The sequence below is a fragment of the Oryza sativa genome, chromosome 6 (genome assembly GCF_034140825.1).
Source record: "Oryza sativa Japonica Group chromosome 6, ASM3414082v1".
NCBI lineage: Eukaryota > Viridiplantae > Streptophyta > Magnoliopsida > Poales > Poaceae > Oryza > Oryza sativa.
Window position 1 is genome coordinate 6350265 of NC_089040.1, and position 12405 is coordinate 6362669.

Sequence of the window (12405 nt, forward strand, 5' to 3'; positions counted from 1 at the left end):
TTGGTTTACTGAAGCTCGGTTAATTTAGGGCCAGTTTAATTGGCGGAAAAAAAAATTAAGACGTCATATCGGATATTTGATCTATTATAAGGAGTTTCAGATATGAATGAAAAACTAATTTTATAACTCGATTGAAAACCAAGAGACAAATATTTTAAGCCTAATTAATCTGTAATTAGCATATGTAGGTTAATGTAACACTTATAGCTAATTATGGATTAATTAGGCTCAAAAGATTCATCTCGCGATTTCACCCTAACTATGCAATTAGTTTTTCTTCTTGTGTGTCCAAAGATTTAATATGATATTTTTAGAACTAAACCAGACCTTATTCCTCTCGTTCGGGAACAGACAATGCAAGTCACTTTTGAATGTCGAGTGTCATGTAGGAAAATGTCACTTTGAATCCACTCTCTTCACAGCGAGGGTAACTAATTTTTCCGGACCGACAAATAATTTGCATTTTAGTCTCTTCTTTTCTTATATCATCCCTTGTTTCATTTTAATCTATATCACATCCAAAATTATGCACTATAAACTATAGGAGGTGAAAAGTAACTCCATATGAACCATGTTCATCTCACCAACACTTTCCTCTTTCTATGCTCTTTCCCTCTTTCCCCTTTCTCTTCTCACTCACACATGATGTGTCCTGGGATGGAGTAATAGCGGTGTAACCCAGACAAATAAACAACGGCGCAGCCACGAGAAAGCCTAAGTCTGCACTACGGTGACGAGGCGAAGCGGGCTGAGGAGTGGTGGCAGCATTGCGATTGGATCCAGAGACCTCGATAGCAGCCTCGTGGCTAGATCAGATAACCTTCGTGGCGACCTGTGGCTAAATTCCATGACCTCAATATAGCTTGACTCCATCAACGAAGGGTTTCGAGGCTGTCGATCTACTCAGTTACGAGAATATTTGAGATAAACTCCAGACCATGTGGCTTTCCTCCTTAGATTATTGCTTCTACTTTTTATTCAAGCCAATGTTTTTTTTATTATTATTGAAGCCACATGTCTCCTCTGTAGGGTACGTTGACATGCTGTAAACCACTTGCCTTTTTTCCTCTCTTCTCCACAGCAGCTTGGCATCGACGTGGATTGGTGAGGCCATGCGCCACCATGGAGCGTTATACATGCCCTTAGGGCAATAGTAGTGCAAGTCACTCGTGTTCGGCCTTACGTGCAATCTCAGCCCAATCCAAGAGCAGGATATCACAACCACAATATAAAGTGTCTTTAAATGGGTTTAGGAAATCTAAGGCCTAACAAAAGCAGTGCAAGGCGATTTAGAGACGAAGGGACGAAGGAGAGCGAGGCCATGCAAAGCCGAGGATGCGACCTCCATGATGTGAGAAAAATAGAGTTGTGTGCTAGTCTTTGGTGTTAGTAGGGCAAGTGTGTCCTCGTAGAGACACGAGAGGACATGGGAGTCATGAGAGTCCTTTGCTACGAATGTAGAGAAGAATCTCCATCTTGTGACCAAATGCCATATATAGAAGCATTGTTAGGGCATCAACAAAGGGTGCCGTCACAATGTACCCCTAGCGCCGTCCGTCAATCGTCATCTCCTTTTCGTTCCATGTCGTTTCCTTGCGATGGCGCGCGACCCCTGGCCGAGGGACGCGTCCCTAATTTGCTTTTGGCAGGAGCACGGTGTGGAGGAGCGTGTTGGGCGGATGTGTTTCCCGTGGGCACCATTGCCCAGCGAAAAAAAATGCCTATTCCACCCCAATGACAAAGAGAAAAGAGAGGAAGAAGAGAGGGACAGTATAGAAAACACCTACAATGTTTTTTTTGGGTTGGGACACTTGTTGGGCCATCTAGGTGTGGCCTCCATTAGAAGATGAGTACCTCTAAGAGTGTCCTCAGTTAGTGAGGAGACTATATGTGTGGCTTTGGTTGTATATGTCCTTACTACTCACAAGTACTAACAGGAGAGTTCGGAAAGAAAAATGTGAATAAGGCTGCTGCATTGTAATGCATCATGCATAGTTGCATATAAGCGGTAGGGTTATTAATTAGTTACTACGTCTGTTTCATGAAAAAAATAAACCTAGTATGAGATATGAGTTTGTTTAGATTCATAGTATTAGTAAGTATTATAGTTCCATAATAAATTTACTTTTTTATAAAGCACTTGGGAGTAGTAGTACGTACTCCGTATTTCCATTCCGTTCCCTTCCGAAATTTCAAGCTACTATATACTCCACCAAGCAGAAACAAAAGGAGATAATAACTTAGGGCTTGTTTAGTCCCAAACAAATTTTTTCACGTTGTCATATCTAATGTTTGGACACATGCATTGAGTATTAAATATAAAAAAAAATCAATTACATAATTTACGTGTAAATTGCGAGACGGATTATGGAAAATTGCGCCATGATTTGACAATGTGATGCTACAGTTAATATTTACTAATGATAGATTAATTAGGCTTAATAAATTCGTCTCGTAGTTTTCTGGCGGAATCTATAATTTATTTTGTTATTAAATATGTGACAGGGTAAATTTTTTTGCAAACTAAAAATGCCCTCAATCGATCGATTCAGGCATGCATGCGACGTGCCCGACAACATGCTCGACGAGATGGATCGAGCTAAATCGAACACACGGGCCAGGTCCAAGTCCTGATGCAGCATCCTGCAGGACACCTACAGTCATTCAGAACAAAGGACACAGTGAATAGAGAGGTTGAGCGGTCATTGCGAGCGAGCGGCAGCTGCCGGCTGCCGCCCGCCCTGTGCATAGCTGCCAATACAGTACTCCATTCGTCCCATAAAATAAACTCTAGGTTTCCGTGTCCAATTTTAACTGTCTGTTTTATATGAAAATTTTTTATAATTTGTATTTTCATTGATGTTAGATGATAAAGCATGATTAATATTTTATGTGTGATTTGTCTTTTTAATTTTTTTCATAATTTTTTTAAATAAGATGGACGGTCAAATGTTGGACACAGAAACCAGGGTTTGTCTTTTTTTGGACGGAGGGAGTACCACACTAGGAGTAGCCTACACCATCCAGGACCAGGAGCGGAGAGCGACGGCGCCCGGGCGCGTTCATGCACGCCGACGTGCGTATGCCGGCCGAGGCGTCGTACGGTGCGTCGACGAGCGGCGCGCAAGCGCGGCATCAGCGTGGGTCACGTGTGTGGGTGTGGGGCGCGGGTGCGGCTACGCACGGTGCATGCACGTACGCGCCGGCGCCGACACGATCAGATCCTGGCGCTAGCTGGCCCCCGCCCCCGGGCGGCCGAGCGTGTTGCATGCCGCGGAATTTTGTCTGCAAATGATCGATGTGCGTACTTCACGGTTGCAACCGGGCCAGGCGCCGCGGGCTAGCGGAGCGATCGCGAGGAGAGGACCACCGAATCAAAGTAATCATGTCGCAGCGCGGGACTCGTAAATCGGGGTCGTCTCGTCGGTCGCGGCCGGGGCAGGATGAGATGAGAGAGGAGATGTGGGCGCGCTCGCTCTCGCCCGTGATGCGAAAGGGCTATGCTTGTTTTGTTTGACTGCATGGCCGGGTGCATATGGTAGCTAAGTTTAGCTGTTAGCTGATTCAGGTACTTCCAAACCGGATCGAATTAAATCTCGAGAGTGGGCAGTGATGGTGATTTTTTTCCGCCTAACCAAAGATCTAGGAAGATCCGAAGATGGATGTGGCAACTAGGGTTGAAAAATATAACGTGAGCGATGTGCTCTCTATCAGTAGTATCATACTACCAGTAGAAATGATCTAGACCGTTCGTTATTAAGGGTACAATAATTTACTAATATATTTATTAGGGGTAACCTTGTCATTTATATTTTTCCCCGGCTAAATCGATGTGGTCATCCATTGTGCTGGCATCCCTCATATTCTATCGAAAAAGAAAAAAAAGAAGAAGAAAAAATGTTTGGACACTACTAAATAATGATTATACCCTCTGCACCTATTTTCCGAACGATAATGTCCCTTCACGTTTATACTACCACTAACTAGGGTAGTAGTGTATATAAATCTAAACCCTTCAATTAAATGAGATCAACGGTTCAGATTACTTTCTACCACCACTAGAGAGCACCGTAGTTGGGCTCTTGGTTCTGAAGTGAACTTATGAAACATGCTAAACCCAACTTCAGCTCTCTAGTTTATTTTACGATAGCAATCTAGCCCACTCAATTCTCATTTCGGGTGAAGTTAGAATTGTTTTGTTGGGTTATAGCCGTAGAAGAAATGGAGCTGGAGTTAAAGCTTTGCTTAAAGTACCCTTATTACTCATACTAAAATGTACTCCATTAATTTCAAGAACATATGACATGATTGAACGTATTACAATTTACTGAACTAAATGGTCTTTTGGATCCTGCCCTAGCGTAACAGCTTCTTATGATAAACATGAACGGGATTGCTTAGTTGTTGAACTCTCACATCTTTTGGCCCATTTGTCGGCTAGACGATTAATTAACCTCCCTTGGTATTCACAACACCCTGTACTCTACATCCAACGGGAATGTGCATGGCCATCGCGCTGAGCTCTGTCTGAGGCTGGACGTACGGGAATACTATGTATCTCGTTGTCATCTCCCAGCTCAGGAGTCAGGACACACCAATTACTTTCAGGGCCCTGTAACCCGATGATTAATCAGCCACAGGCTAGTAGAGTACTAAGAGCAAGGATAATAATACAGCCAGCTGCTTACTTACAGTCTATCTATCTGCTCACTCATATAGTGGTTAACTCTTCACTATAAATATATGATCCACATGTCTGTCTCACAGATTTTCTAGGTTCCTGTGTCTAAGCCGGCTGTAAACTTACAGCCCGCTTCTCATCTCTCTCCTCTTTTCTCCCATCCACCTCAGCATTCAGCCTTCTTATAGCCCACTATTATATTTGCTCCAATCCGCATAGTCCTAAATTATTAATACGCGTAGTTGCACTGCCTGCTGTATCCATCCAAAATCACGTGCTGTCGTGTGATCAGTTGACATGAACACGGTTGGTTGGTTGTTTTAAACAGAAGCATTTGCTGTCCGGCTTCACGAACACGTCTGGTTCCGAGGGATGCCTTATGGATGGATGGCCATGCTTAGCTTAGCCCGACATAAACTGGTCACAGGAAGATAGCGCAGTGGACGGGCTTTGGATCATGTGCCGTGGCATTGACATGGTATAATTAATCTACTGATATGGTTTACAGTATGGTCTGTATTTAGGACTGTGCTAAGCTGTGCAGTAAGCCAGTACTGTTCCTGTTTGGTCCTAATCGAGATCCGTACGTACTCCCTCCATTTCGAAATGTTTGACACCGTTGACTTTTTAGCACATGTTTGACCATTCGTCTTATTCAAAAAATTTTGTGAGATATGTAAAATTATATGCCTACATAAAAATATATTTAACAACGAATCAAATGATAGGAAAAGAATTAATAATTACTTAAATTTTTTGAATAAGGCGAATAGTCAAACATGTGATAAAAAGTCCACGGCGTCAAACATTTCGAAACGGAGGGAGTACTAGTATACCTGATCGAACCCGTGTCACACAGTTCGGTTGCAAACATTGGCAGAACATGTCGCTGGGTGCTGCTACAGCATTGGTGTCAGCAGAACTTCAATGAGTCGTAGGCCAGCCTGATGTTTGTATAGCTTAACTACACTGCTAAATATTCCCTCCATTCCATATTATTTTACGTTTTGTTATATCCATCCTTATTTAGATTCACTAACATTGTTGTCGAAAAGATAACCGCGCGTCACGTTAAAAGACGTGGTTTACTCAATGGGTTGTTAGGAAAATAAAAGTAATGTATTAATTGGTAAAAATTTTTGGGATCCCCTATTACATAACTCTAGGGGGTTATTTATAGTCTTAGTACAGACTCATACCGTCTAGGGTTTAGTTTGTACATGGGAATTTACATGGATACCCTTATGATAGGGACTTTAGTGAGGGCACAGTATCATTTGTGCTTATGGGCTCTTAAGTGAACTCCTTGGGCCGGCCCATTAATGGTAAAAGGCCTCCAGGGGCCACGGTGTCTCCCAAGCCCTCTACCGAAGCCACTTCTAACTTGGGCGAAACCCTCTTGTTTCGCTTTACGGCCTTCGCCCGTAGTGATGGCTCGTCATGGATAGTGGACTTGGTGGCGAACTGGCGAACCCTTCGGTCTTCATCATCTAGCATCGCCCAACTGCTTCGCCGCGTGGCTTCGCCTCTTGGACTTAGCCAACACCTCATGGTTCTTGTGGTTTAGGCAGACCCGGGCGAAGGCACTCGTGACATGCCTCCAACAAATAATAAATTTTGACACATATGAATATACATGAATTTATGTATAAATCTATTTAAAATCCAAAACGTCTTTTAACGGCAAAACGTGGCGGGGCCGGTTCCCTTGTCGGGATAATTATAGGGAATGCTACTTGCCGGAGCCTGCCCCTGCTATTTCAAAATTGAACAGGACCCCCTCCACACACACGTATGTTTCTATCCATTCGCTCTCATCTGCAACTTCTTCCCCCCGTCTTCTCGATCAAGCAATTATTTCCTCCTACCTTCTACATGGAACTACTTCCTTCTACCTTCTTCAGATCTCAATGTGTGGAAGAAACGAGACGGTGCATTGGCAATAACAGCGAAGCTGACCTCGTGTAGCTTTCGCGGCGGTGGCAGCGGCGACAATTGTGGAGCCGGACCTTGTGAGGTTGGTCCGTTTTGTGCAGCACGCACCACTGTTGGCCTCACTTTGCGTTGCCCGGAGGCCGATGGGCTTTGGGGCGCTCATGATGGCAGTGACCATCCGGATTTCAGCATTACTTTTAAACGATGGGCGAGACCTTGTGGTCTTACTTCCTCTTAGTCGGAGGTACAAATTTTGCCCTCCCCTTCTCTCTCTTCATCCTTACCACCGGCGATAGGATGCACCAAGTTGGTTTTTTTCCTCCTCATTGGCAAAAACAAGGATTTCCATATTGCTGTACACCTCGTCGCTGGTACGTATCAGACATGTCTACCGATGGGTATCAACCTGATATATTGAAAGTATCACATGATACCTTCTAGATATTATCTGATATTAACCGGTACAGAACTTGATACTTAGTATGTATCATCATGTTCATACGGGGTTTTGTAGTTTAACAGCCCCATAAATTATAGCACCCAGCGAAAGAAAAATTAGGAAAGTGTTCTATACTTTGAATGTCCCCTCGTTTATTCAAACAAACATCTAGATAGTTATTAAAAATTCTCAAAAGGATTGACAACGTTCATACCAAAATAGAAGAATACAATGGAACAGTAATCCTTGGAAGCTGCACACGGCTCGGTGCGCTTCACTCCTAGTCAGTGTCGCTCTCCGCCGATCTGCCTATGGTCGGATGGGCCATGCTGTCCTGCCCATCCAGCTGCATCCACTATCCGACCGAGACACAGTACTAGCTACTCATCCGTCATTCCGTCTTGGACTCTTATCTAGGCTTCACAAAGCCGATGAAAGCCGGTCGGTTTTCGCGGTTTTTCGACGTTTCGACACAGCTCGAAATTAGTTTTCGATTGAAATTTTAAAGGTTAAATAGTAAATTCGGTTGAAATTCAATCGAAATCTATCGGAAACTGGTCAAAATTTATTGAAAACCGTGATACTGATGGGACTTAATATTTAGTGATCAACCGCTAATGTAAACCCTGCTCTTATCTCAACGACTCAACCCGACCTAAAGTCGTCCACTGTCCGTGTTCATCCATATCGTTTGTAATCCTTGAAAGGCTTCGAGAATGCAGCCCTTTTGCACTGATTCCTTGACCAAGGCCAGGCCAAACCAGCCCAACCAAGCCCAGCCCCAAATCCCAATAATCTGATATCTAACCAAACAGTTGATTGAGGATTACGTACGTATCCACGCGACGCGATCATACTTTCAAAGTTCAAAGTCAATCTACGGCTACCACAAATACGAAGTCTGTCGGGGAGCAGAATTTATATACTAGTCCTATTGTAATGCACTTATGCTACTTTTCCATCATCTAAAGCATCAGAAAGAAGAACACTCTTCTTGAAGCATCCGGTTCATTTCACAATCTCCCATGTCTGAGAGAAACGCGTGCAGCTGCGTTCCGTGCATCGGAAAACCATCGCAGATGACGGGAAACTATTCTAAACTCTACACACTTTACTGTAAGCGTCATTAACGTCATACTACTACAATAATACGTGCTAATGGCTTCACAGAAAAATTCTTGAGCATCCTTGAGATCGATCAGATCAAGTGAGGAAGAAGAAATCACTCATGTGTAGGTCCAAACCGATCCTAATTGCGTTGCAGAGGCCTATAAATATGGTGGTATAGAATCGCGGCTTAATTCGATTGTCACAATTGATCAAGTCACTGCAGGGTTTCGAGCAGCAAGATGGCTTCGTGTATGATGATACCGATTATAGTGTTGATCCTAGTAAGCATGGCAGCGAACGCTCTGGCTGATGATCGGCGGCAACTCCAGCTGATGCAGGATCCGGCCGCCGGCGACGTGCTCTCGTACCACGGCGGCGCGGTGCTCAGCGGCGACATCCCGGTGTCGATCGTCTGGTACGGTAAGTTCGCGCCGTCGCAGAAGGACATCGTCGTCGACTTCGTGCAATCGCTGACGTCCACGTCGTCGTCGTCGCAGCGGGCCGCGACGCCGTCGGCCGCGCAGTGGTGGAGCACCCTCGCGACGGTTTACCTGTCGAACGCGACCACAGGCGGCGGCGGGAAGCCGGCGGCGGCGACGCGCGTCGTCCTGTCCGGTCAGGTGTCCGACGAGGAGTACTCCCTCGGCAAGACGCTGACGCTGGTCCAGGTCTTCCAGCTCGCCGCCGGCGCGGCACCGAAGAGAGGCGCCGTCGTGCTGGTCCTCACCGACCCGGACGTCGTCGTCGAGGGCTTCTGCAGCGTGCGCTGCGGCGTCCACGGCTCCGACGCCGGCGCCGGGTACGCCTACGCGTGGGTGGGGAACGCCGAGCGCCAGTGCCCCGGACAGTGCGCGTGGCCGTTCGCGGCGCCGCCGTACGGGCCGCAGGGCTCGCCGCTGGGCGCGCCGAACGGCGACGTGGGAACGGACGGCATGGTGGTGACGCTCGCCAGCACGCTGGCCGGCGCGGTGACCAACCCGTTCGGCGACGCCTACTACCAGGGCGACAAGGACGCGGCGCTCGAGGCGTGCACGGCGTGCGCCGGCGTGTACGGGAGCGGCTCGTATCCCGGCTACGCCGGGAAGGTGCTCGTCGACGAGGCGAACGGCGGCAGCTACAACGCCATCGGCGGCGGCGGCAAGAGGTTTCTTCTCCCCGCCATTTACAACCCGGCGACCACTGGTTGTTGCTCTACGACGGTGTAGAACGCACATTCAGCCTCTCATTATATGGGCCTCAATTGGTCAATTCCGGCCTATCTACGTGGATGGCCCAGAAGTTTGGCCCATCCATATCAGGCCTCACGAAAAACAATTCCCATGAAGATTTTTTTTTGAACGAACACCATGAAAAATTGAGGACCCCTTTGCTAGGCCTCAAACCTTTCCACATCTAATATCTAAAGCTGCCTCTTCGCTAGCATTTGATTGGTCTACTTGGCGCCTCTTACTTTGAAGAAAAAAATAAATTTATATTAGAGAAAAAGCACCTAACAATAATATGTGAGGACAAATCTAGAGAAAAATATCACATATTAATTCTAGAGGCTTCCATAACTTTATTCCCTTTCCAACCACACGAATTTCTGCTTTGTCTTCTATAAATATACCACGCCTACTCTAAAATATATATAGTAAACCCATAATTATTAAACAAAAAACAAATTTAAAACAACGAACTTGCATTCATTTTCCTTCTTTAAATATCCTATGCCTACTTCGGTACTACTACTATAGCTCTAGAGTATATAGTAAACCCAAAATTATTATAAAAAATTTAAAACAAACAAAGAAAGAAGACAACCTTGTTTTCTTATATCACATAATAGAATCATTAATACCTTATCAGCCAAAAAAAGCTAAAAAATGATTGTGTTTTTAGTTGCACATGATATGTTTAAAAAACCTACGAATATACTAAATAATTAATCTTTTAAAATTTCAAATCCACTAACAAATATATTTGAACCAATTAATTTTGATGAATCTCAAAATTTATTTTTACTTGTTTGGATTACATCAAAATTTATGTACAAAATTACACATTAAATTTTATACTTTTGCTTAATATGACATACAAGTTCCAAATTTTAGTTCAGTAATTGAATGTCCTAGGATATTTACCCAGATGCTAACAAGGTATGTATAATAATATGCAAGTATGTAAGAATTTTAAAGGCTGATTGTAGTATTCTGTATTTTTGTACTTACTACTCATATAATATAATTGTTCTCTAAAATCAATCAGAACTTAGATGAGTTCAACAGGTTGTGTAATACCTCATTAATATAATAAGAAACTTGAACGAAATACTTATCAGAAATTTAGGACGATAAATCAGAAGCTAAAAAGGGGAAATTGAGTTTTGGAACTTTATGAATAACATACTAGAAATAAGAGGAAAGATTAAAACAAATTTCTAAAAATAAGAGGAAAGATTTAACAAATTTGTAACCGATGTGCATCATGCATCTTTCATTCAGGTTAATGCTGCATCATGCATCTTTCGTTCAGTTTCATACATGTGAGTAGTTCAGGTTCATAAGGGTGAGTAATAAAACTAGTACATATACACTGGCCGGCTTGAACTAAAATTACATCCCATAAAACAAGGCATGAAAGTGTCAATAAGTCCCATGCAATACTCATCTCCGTGCTATATATAAATATACTCATCTCCAGTTAAATTTACTCTCACCTTATAATTTATAAAAATCAAATTTAAATTTGCTTGTATCGACGTTTGAGATCACGACTACGGTATTTTGCATAGTATGGGGATGGGTATATGCGAGATTGAGGTAAAATACATGGAGGAAAGACTTTTTATACAGGTTCGGAGCCCTTATCTTATAGGTAATAGGTAATATCCCTACTCCTGTTGGCCGAAGCTGGTGTTGCTCTTATTCATCACAATCACATCAGTACAATATTTGGAATAACCTATCTAATCATTATCGACTTGGCGGCCTGAAATACCATCACGTTCCTTGAATCCGCACTCGGCGACATCAGAGATAGCGCTAGATCCCTCTTGTTGGCCTTCACATACACTGTATTGGGTTTGTTTAGTGTATCATAGTTTTTTCCCTTTTTATGAATTGTTTTGTCTGCTTAATTGCACTAAATCAAACAGCAGTGGCAAAACGAAGCAACGGAAACCTGCAGTTCGTGTTATTTTAATGTCTATTTCGAGTTAGGGGTGAAAGTAGTGGTATATTTGCAATTTGTTATTTTAGTGGAGATGGCATATGTTATGTGGATTGTGGAAACGTGGGGGGAAAAATAGGCATAAAATGGACAGTTTGGGGGAAAAAATAGGCAGAAAATAGTCAGATTGGGGGATTTTTTCCCTCATGTTCTTGCGAAAGATAGATTGAGATTTTAACTCAGAGACGTTGAGTTGATGGATGGATTTTAACTCATAAACGTTGAGTTGATGGGTGGAATGGAAAGATAGTGTTTCTTGTGGAGACGTAGGAAAATATACATCATTATGACCTTGGTTTTAAGCTTAGAAGCGCGCATCAGAACAGGGGCGGGGCTACATTGATTCCTGGGTATTCTCGGGAATACCCAACTTTTTTTATCAAAAAACAAATATACTTATAGTATATACGCATGTACACATATTACTGCACCTAAATCTACTCTTCCAAGCCATCCATAAACCGAAATTGTATTTTTATTTTTCGATTATCAATATTGACATTCTGTGAACCATTGATTTTTTTTACTATAAACTTTTTTTGTTAGACGGGAATACCATGTCGATATTCGGCGGCTTATCTTGGCGTGTGTTGGCTTGTATTGATCTACATTGATCTGTTGTTCCCTCTCCCATTAGGGGGTTTTGTATTTTATACCCATAGATTTTCCTTTGTCCAAGTAGAACTAGGGAGACCAATATGGATACAATTTCGGTAATTCTTATCGTTTCCATATAGAACTCTATTTGTCCTTTCTTATCCGGAACTCCTTCTATATAAGAGGTATGATTCCGTATAAGACTTGGTACATGGTGGGCCCTGCTGAGCTTAGTTAACTACTATTAGATATATGGCATCCATAACCATGACAGCTTGCTTATAGAGCTATATATTACAGACTAAACTATTTTGTTCTTTTTTTAAAAAAAATTATAATAGTTTAGTTAACATGCAATAAATGAGTAGTCGCCCATTCGAGTAATTGAAAGATTTTTCTCCCACATAAACATGGATTCTGCTTTTTTTTTATT

The 12405-nt window shown here is 43.1% G+C and overlaps 1 protein-coding gene across 1 annotated transcript; it reads left to right on the top strand.

Annotated features, from left to right (window-relative positions):
* The first annotated feature begins 8360 nt into the window (after window positions 1-8360).
* Window positions 8361-9544, top strand: LOC107275661 (protein EXORDIUM). The gene has a single exon (XM_015786759.3). It carries the CDS (start codon window positions 8405-8407, stop codon window positions 9368-9370), a length of 966 nt encoding a protein of 321 aa, XP_015642245.2. The 5' UTR covers window positions 8361-8404; the 3' UTR covers window positions 9371-9544.
* Window positions 9545-12405: the final 2861 nt, after the last annotated feature.

What these genes read in the sequence shown, in the direction of transcription:
- LOC107275661 (XM_015786759.3), top strand. Translation starts at nt 8,405, where the DNA reads ATGGCTTCGTGTATGATGATACCGATTATAGTGTTGATCCTAGTAAGC.